The 24,440-nt window shown below is 31.8% G+C and overlaps 1 protein-coding gene across 6 annotated transcripts in view; it reads left to right on the top strand.

Annotated features, from left to right (window-relative positions):
* Positions 1 to 16,125, top strand: part of LOC118189064 (pro-neuregulin-2, membrane-bound isoform-like) — a 219,032-nt gene extending 202,907 nt beyond the window's left edge. For 3 of the 6 annotated variants that reach the window (XM_085817451.1, XM_085817455.1, XM_085817454.1), the window contains exons 6-7: positions 7,334 to 7,436; positions 14,847 to 16,125. In XM_085817451.1, the coding sequence (XP_085673577.1) occupies positions 7,334 to 7,436; positions 14,847 to 15,039 (296 nt within the window). In that variant the 3' untranslated portion in view covers positions 15,040 to 16,125. Of the gene's footprint in view, positions 1 to 2,375; positions 2,424 to 7,333; positions 7,437 to 12,771; positions 12,878 to 14,846 lie in introns of those variants that run through there. The other 3 variants (XR_015041370.1, XR_015041369.1, XM_085817452.1) reach the window with 3 other exon arrangements.
* The last annotated feature ends 8,315 nt before the right edge of the window (positions 16,126 to 24,440 follow it).

Genomic DNA, 24,440 nt, shown 5'->3' with positions numbered 1-24,440 from the left:
GGCAGCCTCAACATTCGCCATGTTCCTTCTGTTTAAAATTAATAATTTCCGATTTTTTATTTATAATTAGAGACATTTTCACTTTACTGGTAATTTTGCTGTTTTGTTATGTTAACATTTAGAGACAATTGTAATATTCTAAACACCTTAATTCCAATGAAATATACATGAGAAAGTTTTAAACGTTGAGAGAGTTGTTCTGCGTATGGTTTCTATAAAATAGGGTATTTTTTGTAACTAAGCCTTCTGAAATCATTGTGCGATTACTATTTAACCCAATTTCAGTATGATAACAAAAACTTTGAAATGTTATGTGATAGAGAAATTCAAAATTATCAAATTCTGTTGGCAAAATAACATCGATCGGCACTATAGCCATAACGTTGTTACCCATAAAAGGTGTAATATCTGTGAAACGCATTTAAACGAGGTATGCCTGTAATTAGTTAGAAGCAATTCAATTTACTATTCCATATTTCTTGAAAATAAAAAACTGGAAAATATACCAGTGATGAGGTTTCTACACGTGCAACCGTAACTGGATGCATTACAAGTCACAAATGCTTTTCTTTTGGTTGTTATTATAAGAAAATAAATTGTGCAATTTGTTTTTTAGTTCTATAACGTAAATAGCATATACAGTGGTGGCCCAAATTGTGGACACTTTTGGAAATTTTTATGTTTTTGGAACTTTGTATGCTTATAGAAAACGTTACGTTTCACAAAATGCAAACTTGTATATATCATTTTAAAGAGAATTTATTACTGAATTCAATACAAAACACAAAATTCAATTATTTGCAATAGAATAAAAAGTTAAACGCTAATAGTTATCGATATACATTAGATAGTGATGATTGCAGTGAGTTATCAATACTTAGTAGGGTACCCTTTATTTTTTACTACAGCTTCACATCGACGTTTGATTGAGCTGACAAGAGTTTCAAGCTCTTCTTTCCTTATTACATGATGCCAGAAAACAATTATAGCCTCAATTAGTTCCCTTTTATTTGATGGGCGCCTCATTCGGACAAGAGTTTTCAAACGGTGCCACAAATTTTCGATAGGATTGAGGTCAGGACTGTTTCCTGGCCATGACAACAATTTAATGCTCTTTGTACGAAACTACTCTCTAGGATGAAACTCTCAAAACTAGGATGTAGCTCTTCTCCTATTCTACGTCTTACATATTTTCGCCCATCACTACCGAATAACGATATCTTACTTTCATCACTCCATATAACTTGTGACCACTGATCATCTGTCCATTTAATGTGTTCCTTTGCCCACTGTAGTCTTTTTTTTTTTCGTTGCTGAAAATTAAGATAAGGCTTTTTTCGTGGAATTCTACCTCTCAGTCCAACATCTGTTAATCTTCTCCTGATTGTTCTTGAACTGACAGAAACACCAGCATAATTCAGATCACTTCTGATGGCCGCTAATGACATTTTCTATCTTGGAGACATAGTCTTTTTATTCTTCTGTCATCAATAGATGTGGTGCACCTTTTTCGGCCTTTTCCTTCTTTGTTTTTATTGAATTTGTCTCCTGATATCGTAAACAAAACTTTCGGTTTCCAGATGTAGTCATTGAATCACCCACCTGTCTTGCAATTTCAGCAAGAAATTGCAAGACCACTTTCTCGTAACACTATAATATTACATCTCTTTCTAGGTGTCCAATCTACTCTTTTACTTGATGTCATTGCTTCTTGACTAAATACGTATTAAAAATTTTTTAAAAAATTCCTACTTGTAATTGCAGTGTATAAGAAACAGGTCCTCCTTCTATAGAACAAAGCAAAATAATGAATTGTTTCAAGTGTAAACATGATGTCAGCTTCTACTGGCAGTTACTAACATTTGATTGTTCTCAGAACAAGAACATTGATTGGCCAGGAAAGCTAGACATTGCAAACTACTTCATAACTGTGTTTTTTATTTATATTAAAGTACATAAAACGTTTTTTGTATTGCAAATAATTGAATTTTTTGTTTTGTATTGAATTCAGTAATAAATTCTCTTTAAAATGATATATACAAGTTTGCATTTTGCGAAACGTAACATTTTCTATAAGCATACAAAGTTCAAAAACATAAAAATTTCCAAAAGTGTCCACAATTTTGGCCACCACTGTATGCATAACTTATATAGAAATTTTTTTTCATTATTAGAAAATATTTGAACACGTCTTTTTGTAGATAGCATAATTAATAACAGTAAAAATGCCTTGGAGAGAAACAACTCACTTGTTCTTCGAGTAGCTTCTAAGAACAGCAGTGAGGAGCATAAACTAATTAATTGAACTAATTAGACTGTGTTCCTTTTTTTATTTATTTTATTGTAATTTAACTAACTCATGTTGATATTCACAGATTACAACTCTCGAGGAGATATTCCATGACACATCACGAAGGAAAGTGGTATGTGATTGCGTCTTATGGCATGCCTGCCTGCATACGAGCATAATGCATGAAGCATGAACTAAAGCCATATGCTGCTAAACCGTTGCTTTTAATGTATGGCAAATAAAATAAATTAGAATGAAACTCCCTAAATCAAAGCTTAGAGTTTCGCCACCAGAACGATAGCTTATCTCACCTGTAGAGAATGTTTGAAAACGGCTGCACGTATAAGTACTGACATCTCTAGAAATGTCTGTACGGTTCCTTCTCGATATGAATCAAATAAGGTAGGTTTCTCGGACTATGACAGCTGTGATTGCGTGATATCTTATAGAAAACTGCATAAAAGTTTAATTTTTATGCTATTTTGTAGGAAGAAAGGTACCTTAAAAATTCCTAGAGATATCTTTATAAAAAACATCAGTTATGCATTACGCAAAATTACCTGAAAAGGAAAAATCGGTAAAACTTTTATTTTTTAATTCACTTTAGATCAAGGATGGGGGAAGAAGAAACGTCATTTTCAGGAGCCGTATAAAGACTGCGCTTATATCTGACGGAAAGTTTGATTTCTATAAATAGAAATTTATAATTAATGTTTACATTTGAAATTTCACTGATAATGAAACATCTATATTTCTCTGCCGGTGATGTTTTTCTGACATGTAACTTTATTCAGAGCTCATGTTTCCCTGACTTGTAGTTTTTACTGATTTGCATTTGAAACTATTATAGGCGTCAATTATTAAAAATATGAACCAAAGACTATTGTTGAGGTGGAGTAGATATTAAGACCAACTGATAAGGAAGCAATCATAATTTAAGATTATAGTCTGTTACTTTAAAAGAACGGATATTTAATTAATATTTTAATCAATATATTAAAACAGGTATTTCAAGTCTCCTCATTTAAGATCGTAGCATGTGTCGTCATCACCGCACGGGGAGATTCAATAAATTTTAGCCAACTAAAGTTTCAAACATCTTCCACAGCAATCATTACTGTGGTTGCGAGACAAGCCAAAAGGGGAAAATGAACTTGATGCACCAGTTCTCAATAGATTATAATAGAGAAGTTGTTTGTAATAGCAGAAAAAACATAACGGCGGAAAAGCATCATGCAAGAGTGTTTCCTCTATCAATTTCGTACTACAGCACACTGTCCATCCTTTCACACATTGGTTTTTCGATTCTTATATGCAAAGACTACTTAGACAGAACATGTGTCTTTCTCTAGAAATTAGTCCTAGAAAGACTTTAATTCCCTTTGGAAAGACTTTAATTAAAAATATCGTCGGGAAGTTTGATCACGTGGCAAGGATATTCGGTGTTAATTCAGATTGTGAAAATTGTTTATATTTTACTATTTTTTTACGCTGTCTATATAAAAATATAAACCTATACACTTTTCATTAAAGCTGTCATAGTTGAAAACCTATCTTACTTAATTCATGTCTTAAGTTGGAACCATGGGTCTACGACTAACCATTCAAAACCTATTTAGTCGTATAATCATTATTAAACAAACCTTGAATGCCTGTATGAGTTTAATGATGCTTATTGTTCTTTAAGCCATAAGATGGTTGCTAACTACAAGTATTAAAAATATAAAAAGAGTTCTTAATGCCTCCCAAATCTGAAATGGCGTATTCCCGAAATCGACATCATGTTATTTGTTTGGATTTTGAGCTTTTTTTTTTAAGACAGTATTTGGTTGAACAATGAAAACTCAAGCCTTCTCTGAAATTAGGAACCGCATTAGATTATTTCTTTTTTGTTTACTTAATTGTACGTTGTTTTCCAGTTGAGAAAAATAAATACAAGACAGGCTTAAAATAGGGAGTTCTTGCTAGATTGTCGCTTTAGTATTTATAACATAGGATGAGCATTGTATTCTAGCCAAGAAATAAGGAGAAAGGATTTTCTCGAAATCAAAAGCTTTGCCAGACTAATTCCTCTGTATTGTTACAATTCGAACAGAGAACTAGCTTGCTATTACGTATAATTACAAACGCTACAACCTGCAGGAGATGTTCATCTCGTGTTTTTAAAATTCAAATTGCGAAAAGTAACTATAGTTTAATTCCCTTAAACAGAGGTTTACATTTTAGAAATACGTTTTGTGTATACATTTTGTATGACTAGTAAATCTTTTAAGAAATTTTAATTTTTATGTCAGTCAAAGAAGAGACTAGTATAATAAAGTATTTAGCTTAAAATCTTATCATAGTTATATATAAGGCAATTTAAAATTTATTTTTATTTTTAAATAAAAAATGATTTAAGCATGTGTCATAATGATAAACTAGCAATTAATTTTTCGACTGTTATTCATTTATGCATAAAGATGTTCGGAGACGCCTTTTATATTGCACTAGTTTCCATAAATTAAGGAATAATCAAAACCTAATGGTAAACTAAAAATTATTCGAAATCATTTACTGAAATTTAGGGAAAAATATTAATTGTACATTTTGCACAAAAGTATTTTATACAAAATTATTAATTTTTCATAAAAGTATTTTATACAAAATTATTAATTTTTCATAAAAGTATTTTACACGAGAATTTGTTTCATCATAAATTTATTTCGCAGATGGATTTATCCAAAAATGTAGTAAATGTAGAACGAGCGAAATAAATCCGTAATAAGTGAAATAAATCACTTTGTACAGAAATGCAAAACGATCATTGATATTCCATATAATTTATGATAGTGTCATTTGAACTCAGCAACCAATAATGACAATTATTGCCTTAAAACATATATAAGCTTTCCATTGGCATTTTGAAGATAATAACACAACTCTCTAGAGCAGCGCTTCTTAAACTTTTTTCCTTCATAACCCTTTTTTATCATTGAGACTTTTTCGCGACCCCAGATATTAAATATAAAATAAAGGTATAAAAATAAATATTTTCCCGCAAATAATATATTTCTTTAAACAGCATACATATGAAAAGCAGTAGTTTTAGGATTTGTTCCAAATATACAAAAATTAATGGAAGAAAATCGCGTTTAATGAGTCGGATATGCATTTTTCCCCCATTCCCGTATAACGTGTTAAATCTTGGCACAATATTTGACGCTGCTGAATGTAAGGCATCTTCATCGTTTTTTTAGCGTTCAGTGATATTTGTACATTTGCATTTAATGTACGTAAGATGAAAAAATAATTTTACATAAATGTGTATTCCATCAGTAAAGGATTTTTTTTTTGAGGGGGGGGGGGTTGTTGTTGTTGAAAACTCAAGTTTTGAGTCACTCGATAGCTCAGCAAATTCCTTGTGACTTATAAAACTCTTTATATGACAAGTTGTCAAAAATGGTTTTGATTCCAAGATAACATTTTGAAATCAAAATTCGATATAAATTATTTACGGAACGGTGCTTTTAGGACTTTTTAAGTGATAAAGAATAATAATTTTTGCTATTAAAGTTTTACAGTTATTTTTTTCAACTTAAAATTGTTGATAGTCAAAAACATTTCGAATGAATCATTTTTCACTCAGTACTTAAGAATGTTTATCTTTCTAACAAAACCATTTCGAAGTAATGTATTGCTATTTTTTCCTTGAAGAGACAAGCTGAGACCGTTTCTCAAAAGTGTTTGACAAACAGCACAGCTTTGACAGCCGTTAATCATTTTGTAAAGGAATAGCAAGATCAGATTTTTGTTCAGCTGAAAATATAATTTCATCTTTTAAAATAGCAATAATCTTCTTAAACTTCGCCCTCTTGACATCACTTGTTTGGTATCCTCTGAAGAGATTTAAAAATAATGTTAAGAGTATGACTTTTATTAAAATTTATAATTTTGACATCATTAAATTCCATTGCTAATTTTTCTCCTGCAATAGCCTTTCGATGGATGAGGAAGTGTATAAAAATTACACGATTCGTTACCAGAGGATTTAACAAATGATTTAAAACCAATATTTTCGCCCATCATCGCTTTTGCACTATCTGTGCATACTGCGATGCGATTTTTCCATTATAAACCTTCAGTTTTAAAAACTTTGTCCATTTTATATGCCTTCTCCTCTTATATGTTCCGCCAAAGAATGATCAACGTACAATCTTAATCTACGTACGTTTTCTTTATTAATATTTTAGCATAACTGAACTATTTAAATTGTGAGTAAGAATGGGTCCTGCGCATGGAAACACCATAGTTCTTTATCAGACATCATATTTTCAAGAAATTTGGAGCTAAGTCAGCAGCTCTGAGTAGATCTCTGCTACGTGGGCTTCTTTAGTCTTTTAGGGAAACAACCTGGAATTTTGTTCCATCTTCATTCCTCCAACAGAATGCGATGAATAGCAATTTTGCTCAATTGGGTACCATCCTCAATAAAACGTATTAACATGGGTATATCAGATAGAAAAATTAGTTGGATTTTTCAACTCTGTTTCCTACTGTGATTCGAACATGATCGCTCTATGTGTTGATTATCATTGCACTTCTTCGAGCATTCTTAAGTTATTTGAACTATTAAAATTTTTTAATTAAATTAAATTTTATTAGGATACAAAATAATCTTAAAATACTGCTCTGAAAATTATAGGGCACAGCTTACAATTTATATTGCTTAGCAATATGACAAGAATGAATGTAAGGAATTTATTTAACAGCCAGATAGCGTTAGCTTTATAAAACCATTAAAATTATTAAGTTGCTACTAAATGCTATGCTGATAATATATCCTCAAAGCAAAATTAGCATTCTGAAATCATTGGAAAATAATGTTTCATTTTCCCACTTGCTTATTCGCTAAACACACGATCTTGCTTTCTGTTAGCATGATCAAATATGTGCATATATAAAAAAAAAATGCAAATACTTGCTTATTTCTGAAACGTGTGTGCTTTAACTGATAGTTTAATAATAGTTTATCATTGGTAAGCGCAGCGTTCTTTTTTCCAGATCTGGATCCAAATCATGATCGTCTTTTCATCGCCATCGTGGTTCTCTTTCTGGTTTTCTTTTGTTTAAACTGGGCATGCCTCGGATTGTGCTGGTTATGTTGGTAAGTGTGAACTCCTTTCTAAGTACGTGTTCATGTGTTTTAGTAATAACCCAACAAAATCTGCTTTAATATATAAATAATAACTTACATTTTAAAAGCAACAAGTTGGTTACGTTTTAGCATAAATTAAATTTAATATGTTATAATTTATGTAACGATATCTGAAAACTTAACAGCAATAAGATAAATTATATAATTTTAGCTAGGTGACGTAACTGCAGTAGTCAATAGTTTTGTGTTGAAAATATGTATTTGCAAATTATGCAAGAATAAAATTGTAAAATACTACTGTGTGCATCATTTCCCGACATCTCTTTCGCAGCTAAAAGCTATCTAAAGCATAAAAATCTTAATATATAAGACTCTTATTCATTTCTTAGTAGTTCAAAGAATATATCGCTTTTTCCCTACAGAAGCATCACGTAGCCGCAGACTATATTTCCTTAAAAAATATTTATATGCCTAACTGTGCCTCTTCAATCATATAATTTCCCAAAATTTTTAAGCAATCAGATAGAATAGTTTGAAGATACTGCTGTAAATAATTGAATCCGTTTTAATTGCAATGTTATTTCTCTGTGTTATTTTACTTTTTTGTTGCTGCTGTTGCTTTTAGGGTGATAATTTTATGGGTTTTTCAACCGAATTCGTGGCCATATGTTTTGTATACAAGTTATTATTCCTTGTGCAGAATAATAAATCTTTCCCTTCTAAGCCCAACAATATTTAAATTGTAAAACATATCTCTAGAACACGCAATGTAGACAAATTGACTATGTGACAAGCCTTGCCGAAGGATTTTTGTCGCGAAATCGTCAATATTTTTCAACCTTCTGGAAAATTCGGAAAACGCGTTTTCGAAGCTCTACAAACAATTTTTTTGTGTGAAATGATTTGTTAATGAGCTGTAACATTTAATGATTATTGTGATTTAGAGTTTACTCTATAATTGATTTTGGGAATTGATATTTCTCGTGCGCTAAGGAGTAAATGCTTAATGTGGGCACTATCCTTAAGCTATTTGCAGCTACTATTTATTGTGCTACGTGTCCTAAATGTTTCTTAAATGTTTCGTAATAAATTGTCGATTTCTTCCTGCTTATCTGGAGTATTTATTTAAAGAGTTATCAACACACTAACAGCTTGCAACAATATGGAATTTACCTTTGTACACGGTATCATAGAGCAGCAAGTCCAAATGGTAAAATATTCATTATGCATTAATGCTTTAAATACGAAAATCAAAAGCTACACATTTGCTTTCACAATTCGAGATGATACAGCATTTTTAGTGTGCACTTTGACTAAAATTTAATCCTTGCTAAATTACACTTCACATTTTCGCTTAAAGCAATTACAAAACAAATTTGTTAGTTTTATAGATTAATGAAGACGTATTGGGTAAAGCAGTATTAATAATTAATTCTGTTTATGGCTCCAAAGAAATTTTAATTACGAATATTTCAATACATTTTGTATTTAAAATCGCTTAGCTTTCTGTATGTGCCTGATGCATAATAAACGTTTTCCTAATTGAATTTTTGTTCTACAAGAACTTGTAAAAAGAAAAGAGAAATTTTACATTTTTAAAATTTTTCCATTCTGTATGCTGAAAATGTTCTCATAAATATATTTTATTTTAAGAAATTTTGTTAATTACCAAGTATACGTCTAACAATATATGTTATTAAAAGAAAAACGATCTGTAGTCACCCCTCCCAATATCTTCATAAGTAGGTAAATGAGGGGTGATCAATCCCCAGAAAAGGTTTTGAGAAATACTTTTCTTTTATCAACTGGTTGTCGTGTCTGGAGTCCAAAACAAGCGCAAAAAAAATTCACTACGTCACTACCGGTAAGACAAATTCTCGATGGAAAGCGCCGAAGATGCTTTACAGACTAAATGTTATAAGACAATCAAAGTTAGACAATGTGGTACAAGGTAAATACGCAAATATAAAAAATTGGTTGAGAAATTCTTCGCGATACTGTTGTAAGATTTTATAAAATGAGCAAGTAAAGTTAGCGAAGCTACTTTCTAAGCTAATATGATATTTGTGCATTTATTAATAGTGTAGACAGAGATACATTTCGCAAAACTGTTTGTAAGTATGAATTACAAATTTGGCAATGGGTGCCATAACTGCATAGAGCCAGCGAATATCAAAAATGGCGAAACGCAAGCTCGTATGTCATTTGACCGTTGTATAGCCTAGACCAGAGTTTTCCAAACCTTTTTTAAAACAAAAGGGGAAAAAGTTTTTATAGGAAGTGTGGTGCTGTTTCTGATTAACTAAAAATTTCACGCCTACCGAAAAAGATAACTTTATTCTTAAATCTGGTTCGACATCAAATCAGTTTTTTGTATTCATTTTTTAGAAAAACAAATGCCAAGTAGGTTGATTCACAATTGCAAGTTGTTACAAAAGCATTGGAAACATAAATACCTTTTGTGCCAAAAAAAGGATGCCTAAACTGCAGGATAACCAAAAATCAATCAATGGTATTTTGTCGAAGCTTTCTTTAACAGCTGTATCTCAAGACATCTCTCGATTCAATATCTGAATCCAATGATTCCGTCTCTCATTCTATATTAATTGTGAAACGGTTTCTTATCAATGCTTTGTTGTTATAAATTGGTGAAAAGTATTCTTTCAGATTTGTTTGCAATCCTATCAAATGTTTCTCGACAGGAGATGAAATTTCATCAGGCATGGAACTAATTTCATACTTCAGTTAGCTTCAGAAAAGCATTATAATTTCTGCTTCTACACGAAATGTCCGCAAACTGACCTTTTTCATTGCAGATTCTATCTTTTCTTGTACTTTAATATGGTAAAATTGTTGTTATATAACGAAAGATTTAATTTATTTAAAAAATGAAAAAGTCAAAAGTAAGATAACTTCGTCAACCAATTAACATCGCTAAAATTATCTTTCAATTCAAATATTGCATCTTTAGTAGTTAGAAGGTTTAATGATTAGTAATCATTAAAACTTCTCTCTTTTCCAAACGTCTTTACAAAACATTGCTTCTGGATGGTCATTGTTAAAAAAAAAAAAAAAAAAAAAAAAAAAAAAAAAAAACCCACTGCTTATTTCTTTACATAATGCACTGAATAACCTGAAAGTCAAAGCACGTTGTTATATGAAATTTATAAATCTTTTATATTCTTGCATAGCAGTTTGCAAAAGCAATGGCGCTTGTTTATGGTCAAAAGACTTCTCTGTGTATGCTGCAATGCAAGCATACATATTTTGGTCCATGGGCTTTATTTTTGGGAAAAGCCCTGTACAGACGCTTGCCTTTGCGCGAGCGCCGTTGCTCATTCCCACGCAGTTTCTCGTCAATGTAATTTCTACTGATGTAAACATAAATCAAAACGAAAATTTCTTCTGCCGTTGTTCTTGTATTCAACGGTATGTAAAACAGAAGTTCTTCATTAGATGTAGTCTCAAAATCATATCTCCCAAAACTCATTAAACTGACATTGTCTGATATGCCCGTACTTTCATCGACTTGAAGAAAAATGAAAGAAAGAAAGAAATGCTCTTTTAAGCGAAGTACAAGAGTTTCTTTAATAGTATCTGCTACTTCCACGATTCTATTTATCTGCTTTGTTGTTTATTATCATACATAGGAGATAGTAACGTTTTCGTTTCAAGAACTATTAACTTATATCCAGTTTTAGCAATTAATTGGTATATCTCATAAGAAGCCACAATTAGATTTTCAGACAAAAACCCTCTGAAAAATATTCGAAGGCAATGCTTGTTTGTTAGCTGTTAATTCTTTCTTTTTAAAGAAATTTATCGGCTTGTTAGTTCGGATGCTTTAATTCCATGTACTGCCTCACTCTGGAAGGTCTCATTGACCGTATAACAAATAACACAAAATTATTTTTCATCTACATCTCTTCGAAACTAAATTTTATACAATAGTCAGAGTACTGTCGAATCCAGGATGTTTTCTTTTTTCTTTGTAATTATAATGGAAACACCTCATGCTGCCGTTTCGTTAGTGCAATTCTCGGAACTTGTGCTTAGACGAACGTCGCTGTTTATTGATAGTGTCATAAACAAAAATTGTTCTTGTCTGAACATAGTTTGATTGTTCATTGGTTATAACCGTAACGTTGTTTTTCTCTTATATTATTAACTATTTAATGACTTATAGATGAGCTATCATATTGTAATTAATAGTAAATAAGTATTAAAAAAGTACGCAGTATATGAGCTATAATAGATAATCATTGAGAGTGCGAATAAAGCTATGTCACCACCAAAGTTGCCTGGAATACAGCAGTAAACCCCATCAATATTTTTCCGGTCTAGTTTAGATTCGGTACTCTCTCTCCTTCAAAAACATTATTTGATCTGCTGCCGTACTACAGTCACGCCTAAAATTGTTTTAGTAAAGCCGCATATAGCATTAAAACAAGAGCTAAACTAAGAAATAAATTAATAAGCAATAATTTTCTATATCACCTGTCATTTATGAAAGCATTAAATTAATAAATCTCGACGTCTCCTAAACTATAATATAGTTTCATATGCCTAGTTTGTTACTTCGTTACTGAGATTTGCGTCTTGCTTTCGTGATTCGATGCCAGTTGATGATCCTCATTTGGGAAACGCATAAAATGTAGCACCGTGTCGAAGTGTAAAGTTGAACATTCTATAAAATGTACATGGGCACTTACATACGTTTATGTAAGTGTCCATGTTGCTCTTTATTACCTGCACTGACTGTTATCATTTATTCGTTTGCAATCTGAAAGTTCCATTTGGAATGGAATTTTCAGTGCATGTATCTCCAAAGTGCAATGTCCACTCAATAAAAAACGGGAGAAACTGTTCAAATTATTACTCCTGTTCCGAATTATAGAAATCACTGAATACGTTTATCATACAAATGGTTTTGGCCGCTGTGCATACATAGAAATATTAAGACACGTGCAGTGTCTATGCACTGAAAATAATAAACATACTACTACAAACTACATAAAACTGCATAACAAACTACATAAAATATATTCATACACATTTTGACATTGTTTACATTTATAGTAACACAAATCTAAGTGTAAATGATAATAATTGTCAAAATATAAAAAAGAAATTAAAAGAGAACTGTGATTAAAATATGCATAAAAATTTGTAAAGGAAAAAAGTAAAAAGACAGATTTAAGAATTTAAAAAAAATCCTTCATATATTACGTATGAATACCTAATTAAATTAATTATTTCAAATTAATACCGTTTCCAGCTTAATTAACAATTCTACCGAAAATAAATTTTATTCAAGGAATTTATTTTAGACTTTCATTTCCAGTTTCAGACGTCAACCAAATAACTGGGAAAAATTCCGAGAGATGGCACCACTACGCAAGTTTTTTAAGAGCGGGAAGCTGTCAAACATGGAGGAAGCATCAGAAGACGTACGTCCTTCATTTGTAGCGTTTATTTGATTACTTGGCTAAAAATATTTACGTTCATAGTCATATACGATGCTTTTATAGATGTAGAGATGAAATGTATGCAATATAATTTACAATAAATTCCAAGTAACTTGTTCTTTATATACAAATAAACCGAGATTATGTCTAATAATTTCTATGCATGTATTCTAGTTTCTCGTTATTCGATTATTAAAAAAACTATTTATATTCGGGTATATAGATTAAAATCGGATATATAGATATTATATATAGATTAAAAATACAAACGGTTAGCAGTGGTAATGGTAATTTAAAACAAATTAAGCGATATTTTATTCTGAAGTATTAAATGTATTTCTACGTAGAGAAATGGTTCAAATGCTATTAAAGCATTCATTTCCTAAGATGAGCATTTATTGAATGATGAATGCCCACAGTGTTAGGTCTGAAAAACTGCATTCATGATAATTTACAAATTATACTTTCTACAATGCTAAATTAAATTTATGTAAATAGAACATCTCTTCCGTGATTGTTAAGTAAATGTTGCTTGAAACATTTCAGAACAGGAGAAAATGCCATGAACTAGAATACTTTTTTAATTGAAGTATAGCAAACATTTAAGATCTTTAAAAAAATTTTTCATTTTTAAATTTGTTTTCTAATGCAACGACATTTTTACTAAATTTTATGCTTTAAATTGCTTACGCAAACATTTCAGAGAAACTCCTTCTGCATTTACTTTTGTACACATATATAATATACATAATCTGTACGCATATTTGTAGCTATTAAATTTTAATATGTAATAGCTGATAAAACTTTTCATTTAAATGCATTTTTCCCTTTCTTTATTAAAACTAACAATTCTTATGCTTAATTTTACGGATGTTTACTTAATTAATGGGTTTTTATGTCTCCTATGTAACGCTACTGGTTTATTTGGACTGCGAAAAGACATACAAGAGCTACCTGTCTAAGAGCATGGATGTCTTCGTGGAGGACGCTTTAAAATTAAACTGGCTCTTATTCACGAGCACAAAGAAAACCATGGAAACTCTCGTGCATTCGTCGCCCATTCGTCGGGATTTGAATCGAGACAACTGGATATAACGCTATTGACACACATACTTACATAAAGCAAAAAGTCAAAATGGAATACTAAAAATGTAATTCTACAATAGTATCAAATCAAAATTTTAAATAGTTTATTAAAACAAAGTGATAATATTGCCGTTTCTATAGAGAAAAGAATAATTTTCTCGTGAATTTTTTTTCTTATTTCTTTCTTCTAATTTCATGAAGAAAGATGCAGATTTTGTGTTCTAAGTAACAAAAGTAAGCGGTGGACGACCGCTTACTTTTGTTTGCCATGGAATATTCTGTATAATATGATGATTGTCTTTAGATAATTTCCCCAAAGAATAACAAACTGTAACATGGTACGTATTGGAAAATAACTTATAGGATATCTAAATCTTAGTTACTACCATTTATTTATTTATTAATTTTTGCTCATTTAGGGAAAGCAAATTTTAATTGATTTAATCTAGAAATAAAGTTAGGTTAGCCAAAGTTTTCCGCAGAACAGAGAACTTATAGTCCAGTATTTCTGTAACACTACAAGCAACGGTTGTTTTTACCGTGAAAGTTTATTCCTAAAACATGAGAAAATGTAAAAGTCTGGTTTAAAAAAATAAATAAATTATTTTGAAGAGATCAGTGTCCAATATGGTACAATTAAATTCTGTTTTTATTTTTATGAATTTTTTGCGTATCTTACACCTTTCAGTCTTATAAACTTATAAAACTATACTGAGTCGCATTAAATAAGTAAAATAAGTTATAAAATTTGCCCTCTTTGATAACTGTTTAAATTAGCGAATAATCCAATTGTTTAGCCTATTGTTTTATGTTCCGTAATAAAACTGCAGAAATGAATATGAATTTCAAAATTCTCTCTTTTCAGGTTGCTATGGAACTTACTTCTAGTCATAATAATTCGAACGAGGAGAAATAAATCAAAATGGGAAAATCCAGCGGATCTGAGTATTTGTGTATATGGAAAAAAGATGGATGTTTCCACTTTTCCCAGTTTTCTCTCTGTCATTACAAGAAGGATAGCCAAGAAAAGCTTCCGGGCAAAGATGGCCATTGAGTAGTGGTATTCAAAAGCTTAGAAAGCAATTAAAATTGCCATAAAATTATTACTATACCTATGAAAAATTACAATAAAATAACTTCAGGTAATCTGAAAGAATTTCTACGTAATGCAAAATTAAAATAAAAATCACATGAAATATTATGAAATTGTGTTCATGAATTTAAAGCATGTATATGCATAAAGAAAATATTTAAAAATAAAATTAAAGTACATTCTAAAATATCAAAATCCATCACAAATTGTTATGCCTTTCATGTATTTTTAGATTAATTTATATTTGTAAGACTATGTCATTTATAAATAAGAGATGCATTAATAATCCAATTAAAATGTGCAGAATTAAATTAACTTCGAGTAAAAAATAAGATCGATAACATATTTGAAAATGCCTTTTCGTAATTTATATACTATTAAGGTTTTAAAATGTACATTACATTTGAATGTTAGAATATTTCATAAGACAAGCGAATAAAGTTTCGAATAATAATTCTAGAATATTAAATGTATTTTCGCATTTGAACAAAAACAGAATTTGCTGCCTTATAAAGCATTTTCAAGTACACATGGTCTTCTTATATGTGAAACTATCTTACGTTTGGGCCAGTACAGTGTATCCCATTAATGATACTTTGACACTATTGTATTGAAAATAAGCACATTAATACCTATAGTATTTAAATATTAACATGTGAACATTACAAAACTATACTAAGAGTACCTTAAGTATCTTTTCTTACAAAAATATCACAAAGCAATTTTTCATTATCTTTTCCAAGATTTCAAATTTACAAGAAGAGAAACGAAAGAAAAGTCAGTTCAGATTTTTCTCCCAGTCAAACACATAACCATCGCTGTAAAAAAATGTTGTCCATAATTTTTATTTTGTACAAATTTTTGTTGAGAGAACTAACTATATGGAAAAAAGTCAGCTTTTTCTCTTCTGTCAGAATTATGTTTTGTATAATGTATAAAATGCTTTGTGTATATAAGTGTAAAAGATGACTGCAACAAAATTATTGCAGTTTCAATAAATATGTGCCAGAAATAATATACTTAAAATTGGAAATAAATTAATTTAATTACATTTGTTTTTTTTTTTCTTTTGTGTATTTCATTTCCTAATTTAAGTATTAGCAGAAAAGAATGATAACATTTCACACGTACTATAATAGTTATCACAGCATGTTTTTAGAGTTACATTTATTCTGTTTGAAAGTAGTCATCCTTAATTATAGATATTCATTAAATTTTCCAAGATGAAATGTAATCAAAAATAGTAAGCCAAAATGTACTCGTATTTAAGGTTAAACAGAACCAAAATTTTAAAAAGCTTCAAAATTATTTTCCAGAATTCTGTTGACAAAGGGGTTCGCGATTCGTAGACCTGTGACCTAACAAAGAAGGCAATTTTTGATGACAAAGACGACAATTTTTAACAATTTTCAAAAATTGCTTTTGCGACCAGCTGCAAAATTTTATATAGAGAGAATCATTAATTTAAGACTATCAATTTAATGTTAAAAGTTGTAATTTCTTTTTTATTATTTCATTATCACATTATGTTCATGTAAGTCTGTACCCTCATTTTTTTTTTCTTTTTTATCTTTACACAGCGTTATATACCGTTATAAATAAAACGTAATTATGTACATTTGATTCGCTACGCTAAAATGTTCGAGAGAACACTGAAAAAAAAAAAAAAAAAAAAAAACCCCGCTTAATGCGAATCGGTACGCCTTATAATTAGTTAACGCAAATAAGTGAAATGACACTATTTCTCATTTTACAAGAGCGATTAATCATTCATCACGATTTTTTATCATTTATTTATTTTTAGTTCATAAATTAAACAAAAGAAATGTTTTCTCCATAATTCTGCTGCAAAAAAAATGTTTAAAAACCTGTCCGTATCATTAAAATAAATGACCAGTCGCGTCCTGGTTAAGGAAAGAGCGCATTAAGACATCTACATAACAGAAGAAAGGCTGTCACTGGCTCGTATTCACATTAATCACAGAACTCCAATCAGCTACCCTGCTCAACGGGATTTGATCCTGGATCGAACAGGTTAGGTTAGGTTATTTGAATATGGCAAAGCATAGAAAGACTACCTGTCTAAGAGCAGAGATGGTTTTATGATGGACTTTGTGAGAAAAACTGACTCGTATTCACGTTAAACATGGAGAAAAACATCCACGCAGTCAGACAAACCCAGCAAGAACTACCAGTATTCAGCGATCTTGACGTGTATTGATCAGAGGGCTTATCCACCTCCAGTCACAGGTGGATTAAATATGTTTTAAAAAAGTATATAGCTAATGTATCAAAGAAACACTGCGTAGGGATTCACAATCATGATAAAATTTAATTTAAGCGGAATTTTCGATAATAAATTATTAAAATGCCATTCAATAATAAGTTATTTTACTTATGAATAATAAGTTATTTTTAAAGATAAATGCTATTTTATTAGTAAAATTTGCTAAGCTTCGCATCCATGTTTTATAAATGATAAAAATTCCATTTTGCATAAAAATTTAAATAAAAGCAAAAACTATTGTGCTCAGTCAATGTGTTATGTTATTTTTTATCAGAAGAAAAAAATATATTCTCACTTAGATTTTTTGACCTTATTTTAAATCTGAAATTAAATCAAAGATTAAGAATCTGAGTGCAGCTAGTTTTCTACCAAATTTGAATATTCTAAAGAATTTTTGTAAAAGCTGATTCTCACACACAAAAAAAGAAAATTTCAGAGTTTGGCAAATCTCGATAGAACTATCTCAGACTGCACTGCAAGAGGAAAAATTCGCACTCTAATTCAAATACACTCGTGCTCAAAAAATAGGCAACAATCACTAAAAGGTATGGACGTAAAAAGGGGAACTAAAAACATGCAATTTATATATGAGGTAGAGGTTGCATCGCCGAATGCAATAGGCAACCAAAATCAACATAAAGCGCTATCCCGAAGTCACACCACAAGGCCTTCAAAAAGGCCCACCAGCGGCCGAGCGGTAAAAGCCGCTGAACACTGGTAGTTCGTTCCGGGGTTCGAGTCCCGGCGAACGGGCTGGCTGCATGGGCGTTTTCGTGGTTTTCCCCATGTGTAACGTGGATACGAGCCAGTTTCCCTTAAAAAGACCTCCACGGGGCATCCCTCCTTTTCCGTGTAGTGTCTAAGGGCGGAGCACGTAATAAATAATAATAAGGCCTTCAAAAGGGGCATGCCGGACCTATGCGTCAATTCGCAGTCAGCGATAGTTCTGTATAATCCGAGATAGCCAAAGCTGAAAGCATGAGGCGAAGACGCCATTTGCACAATCAAATGCGTTGGAGGGCTGTCGAGATGTTGCAAGCTAGAGCAGGACAATCCACTGTTACGAAAGAGCCGAATGTGCATCGTAGTATCTTCAATAGGCTGTGAAATCGTTACCAAAAGGATCAAAAACGCTGTAGAAGAAGTGGTCTGGATGCCGGAGGATTACCATAATGGAGACGATCCCTTCCTGTTGCTATGTGTAAGACGCCTCAGATAAATAACAGCACGACAGCTGACGTCGCATCTCTCTGCTGCTCCTGGACGGCCCATATCCCCCAAACTATGTCGCGTCGACTGCATGAAGTGGACTGTACGCCCGACGACCTGTAGTTTGTATTCCTTTGTACCCATCGCGTGTCACAGCGCGATTGTATTGGGCCCGTAAAACTCGCAATTGGACACCAGAGCAGTGGGCCACGTACTGTTTACCATGACCGTCTATTTTAATATCAAGAACGATTCCCAAAGAACGATGATACGGCGAGAGCCAGGGACAGGCTATCGGGCGCCAAACATCGTCGAAAGAAACCATGACAGAAGAGGAGACTTACTTGTATGGCCTGGGATAGCAACGAACGACCACACCGACCTCTATATGATTCCTGGTTGTTCCATCACACCCGTCCGATATCGCAGCAGTTCTACATTCTCTTATGCGTAATTTTATCGCTGAAATGGGTACCGACGCGATATTTATGAACGATAACGCCCACCGGGATAGAGCTCGAGTATTGCGGAGTTATCTGAACCATTCCACATCTTCCGTGACACCGGACCTGAATCATATGCAGCATGTGTGGAACATGTTGGAATTACAGATAGCAGGTCGTAGTGTGCCGCCAGACACCCTCCACGAGTTCTGACATGCATTACTACAAGAATGGGTGCTACCGCCACAACAAGCGATCAACGACATTATTGCCAGCTTATCTGGCCCTTGTCAAGCATCATTTCAGCTAGAGGGTATCATACTGGTTATAAACATGATGTTTCCAATGCACATTCTTCCGACCCATTTGGTCTTTCCCCAATGTGATGTTCGTAATAGATGTATTTTTCTATGTCTTTTCTTTATTATTTGCTATGTTGTCTAGAAATGCCCGATAAACCTCTTGGATCAATTCCACGCATATCCTTTAAATAGTTATTTTATTCCGTCTTTTGCCTTTGTAGCTTATTTGAGAGGAGTGTGTTTCACTTTTCTTTTCTACTTTTTTCTTAGAGGGAGGGGCGGTAAAATAAAGTTAAATTAAATGTTTACATGTTGGTATTTAGACTTTGTTTATCTTCAAATATATTCAGCTCCTAAATGAATTATAATTACTCTGCTCGTTTACTGGTTTCTTAACGCGATTTCGCTTAGCGTGGATTGCTTGATGGATTAAATAGTCGCGTTAAGTGAAGTCTTCCTGTACATATCTTATTCTCTAATTCAAGCTGAATTTTATTTCCTTTTTCTTAATCAATTAATATAACCTCCAGACTTTGAAATTACAATAAAATAAACTAATTCCATTAAGAACGGTTTTGGATCAATATCCTATCATTTTTATCATGATCATCTGATTTTCTTTTGGATGTAGAACATATTTACAAAAGGCGCAGAATTAGAAGTTTTGCAATCGATTTTATGTACATTTTTAAGCAATATATTTGAAATAATTGCATGAAATCTTAGAAACATATTTTGTTCATCTCCCTTTTAGTATATAAAATAAATAGCATTTACTGCAAAATGTTATTAAGAAGTGCAGATAATGTAACTTCTTAGCAAAGCAGTTTTATGATATCTATGAAAAACAAAAGATTCCAAGCTTCGTCAATTGGAATAACATACTTGTACAAGCAAGGATTTTTACAAATAACAAAAAAATTCAAACATTTTGAACTATTAACAACCACACTGAGCGTCGTTAATAATCGCGCTCTGTAAATCCACTCGAGCTGTGTACATAGAAGACCAAAACTGTCTCAGAATTTCTGTCATCTTAGAAAGGTGACAGTGCATAATGATACAAAAATCAAATTAATAGATTATTCTTCAAGATCTGGTACAGTTTTTCTTCAAAATTTTTTAATTTTGCACAAAAATTATTGAATATTTAATCTTTGGCGAGTGTGGTATGGGCAGTGCTGGATTGTGCGTCTAAGCAAGCCCTAGACAAATATTGAAAATTATTTATATTACAAAGTTTAAATTAAGACCCAAATTATATAAGATCTTCCCAATCAAATCTTAAATTATTAAGAAAAAATTTAATAAAATTATAATTTTTAATAACAGCAGAGAAGAAAAACAGTAGTAAAATAATAGTTGTTTAATAAAGAGTTTTTGTTATAAACGAAAAATATATAAGAATACATATTCTAATTATACTCAGTAATCAAAATGAAAATTTTAAGACCTTTATATTGAGGCTACATGTTTATAATGTTATTGTAGATTTGACCTCTGTAGTTAGCAAAATTTATATCCAACAAAATTTGCTGTAGCTCTGGTTGGTTTGATGTATTGAGATTATGGCAAAGTATGCAAGGGTTATCTCCCTAAGGGTGCGGATGCCTTCGCACCCTTAGAGACCCTTAGTTTCGCACTTTCTAAGCCTACCTGGCTCATACACGTTACACATGGAGAAAACTACGAAAACGACCATGCAGCCAGTCCGTTCGCCTCGAATTGAACCCAGGTCAGAACTACCAGTGTTCAACCACTTTACTACTCGGCCGCTTGAGTCTTACTGTAAAATTGCCACAGTTATTCAAATAGTAAGGTACGATCTAAGGAACCATAACTGCTTTTTAATGAGTCATTTGCGGTTTCACCTTAATACGGCATCACTCAGACATGCATGGCTTAATCTTTGAAACAAGGATATGACTACGGACAGGATCAACCAGGTAGCTTTATACGATGACTACTGGCAGGATCAACCAGGTTTTTTTTTTTTTTTTTTTTTTTTACAATGACTACTGGCAGAATCAACCAAGTAGCTTTAGAACGTTCGAGCTGCACACACAACTCGAATCCGTCAATGATAGCACACCCGGGATTTCGTTCGAATTTCGTAATTTGTTAGTTTCGTAGATGTTATTAGGAACTTATAGTGCACCACCTGGTGACTAGTCCAACAGATACAAAGCATGATCTTGCGTGGGTGGAGAGAAGGTCTCGCAGTGTGAAGCATAGGGTCCCGTGGTGACAACCAATGTCTGGAACGCCTGGGTGTGTCATACTGGACCACTTTTCATCGCTAGTGAGTACTCGATCAAATATGGATGTATTGCGGTGCCGAGTAAACAATGACAAACAGGCTGTTGCTTGTTTGCATCGGACAGTGAGTGGGATACCTACTCGCTCAGCTTGTACACCTTTCTTATGCGGTGCAAATGGTGTCTGATCGTTTCATCACATACCTAGAAGTGTGTAGCAAACTCATCACATGTTTGACTACTGTCACTCTCTATGGCTGCTCTCAGGGCCTCATCTTCCAGCGCTTGTGACAGACCGCTGCATGGTGCATCAAAATATTTTTCTTCTTTTCGTATAGACTTTTTAATATTGATTTTATTAATTTTTTTATTTATCTCACTTTGTTTTCTAGGAAGAATTACTTACTTAGAAATTAAGCTTACTATATAAATCTTCTGCAATTTCATAAATGGTGTTTCTCTCCCCCTCTTTTTTTTAATAGATATGTTTTGCGTTTGCTATTAATTTCATTTTATTAAACTCAAAAGCAATATATTTAAGGATTTAGAATTTAAATCCATTGCAACGAAATCTAATGTATCATTCTCTTCTTATTTTATAAGTTTATATGAACTTCTATTATTCCAGCACTTCTATTTAAAAGCCTATTTTCTTAATTTTATTACGAAACTTAATATTATTTCTGTTGTGGGACTTCATAATTCTAGCAGCAAAAGAATATATCTGTTATCCAAGATTTGAAATTTTAACTGGTTATAATAAAACAAACTTTTCACTCTCTTTTAAAATCAAAAGAATAAAAATATTATTTAGGCGACTTTCTAAATTTTTTTTAAACTAGCAACTTGTGCAACTAGCCATCGGACTAGCGTGCGTAACTCGCCAAATCGAATGCATGAAGGTACAGTCATTTATCTAAGAAAAAGAATTATTCGTAAAAGGTCAAGCAGATCATAGCAGAGTAAAGTCACAGGAAGGATTTAAATGTCAGGTCTGGATAGCGCAAAGATGACGGTAAAAAAACAACAACATAATAATAACGTATTAGTAGAAATATAGAGAGAACACAAGCACAAAATCCAAAATAGTCTGATATCAACTGCAAGATTTTTATTGCTTTTAATGTAAAATTAGAAATAATATATTTTATCGTATAGGGGTAAATCGGACATCGGCAACCTATGTCCCGTGGAACATCGAGTGACCCATTTCATAATTTCAAATGACACATTTGAGTTCTAAAAATAAAATAGACAGCTATACAATTGCTGAAATATTTTTATTAGTATCAAATATTCATACAATTATTAATTCAACAATCTTGCCTGATTAGGATAGAGCGTAAGTTCCTTCATTACTCTTTAAATAAATGCGTATATTTTTAAAATTAATATGATGGAACCATCCACAAAATGGAAATAAAAACAAAACTTTGGAAGTTTACTAAATTTTATTTTACATTTGTAACAGGTTTTTACTGGGTTTAAAATCTCTTCGAGTAATGTGCCTCTCTCGCTCTGCCCATCTCAAACAAAAAAATGAGGTATACAACTAGATACTGTAAGGATACGAATTACAAAATTTCAACATTTAATATTAAGCCCAGAAGATAGTTTCTTTAACGTTTTTTAACGTGTGTTACCTTTATTTATTAAGTATCGTGTTCTTCGCACTTAAACCATAAAATTCAATTCAACAGTAATATCACAAAATATTTACGAGAGCATATCTTTAGAATTTCTGATACACAGTCTCGCGCACTGGAGATATTTTTTTTTCGGAGGGGGAGGGGTACACTGTTGCCATTGCTCTCTTTGAAATCGTTGAGTTTCTTAATCAATAACTCATAAATGCTTTACAAAATATGAAATAGATAATAAAAAATTCCATATTTTGGGCTTTCAGATGGCAATATTCGGGTGGAGGATTACGTTATTCAAACTTTGGTGGCTCTAGGTACCGTTGTTTTATCACAGTACGAGAAACATATATACATTTATGCAGTTCCTCATTATTTAATTTCTTTAAATATAATGCAGGGTGCTAATATTTGGTGGCAACAATCCGAAAAGTGAACCGGCATTTATAGTTAACCAACGCAAAATGCCAAAACGAAATTAATAGCCCTTCTGGGCAAATTGCCCCATCCTAAAAAGTCATAATTCGTCAATAAAACTTAATAGATTTCGCGGATGATCAGACATACGACATCTTCAGGAGAAGAAAAAGAAGCCGTCAAGTTGTAGGAACTTAGTCTGATTGCTCTCGCAATCGACTGAGTTATATTCAAAATCTATGCCAAAATAATGTAGTTTTTTTGCCTAATTTTAAATTCTTTATCTTACTTGAATAAACATTTTTCTTGGAAATACATGTCTAGAATCAGTTCTGAGGAATTAAGGTATGTGCCTACATACGAAGCACTTTTTTTAAAATACATAAAATTTTAATTAAACATACATGTTTTTGAGTAAGGTTGGATATAAAACTATGAATTTAAAGGGGATTTTACAGAAATTTTTATTAATTTTTTTTTAAATATAGGCAATATTTAGAAAAATTTTAATGAAAATTTTCATTTACGCCACATCTCCTATAATAGATTCTAATGAATATACTTCAATAATCTTTACACAGTATATAAATAACATAATTACCTGTGTTCTGTAGCAAAAGATTTGTTGTAGTTTTAAGACGTTTGGAGTACAAAAATTCAAAATTAAAACAAAAAAACAAACAAAAAAAAAATATCCTCTTTTCTTCAAAATACTGTAAATAAAATCAAAAACAAAGAAGTCAGATTTTGCTACAGAACACAGCTAAAAATGAATAAAATATTTTGGTAAAATTTCATTTCAATATTCTA

The sequence above is a fragment of the Stegodyphus dumicola genome, chromosome 5 (assembly GCF_044657685.1).
Source record: "Stegodyphus dumicola isolate Sdum_Otavi_A_Nest chromosome 5, ASM4465768v1".
NCBI classification, from domain to species: domain Eukaryota; kingdom Metazoa; phylum Arthropoda; class Arachnida; order Araneae; family Eresidae; genus Stegodyphus; species Stegodyphus dumicola.
The sequence above is the reverse complement of the archived record's forward strand: the minus strand, read 5'-3'. Positions and strand labels throughout refer to the sequence as shown.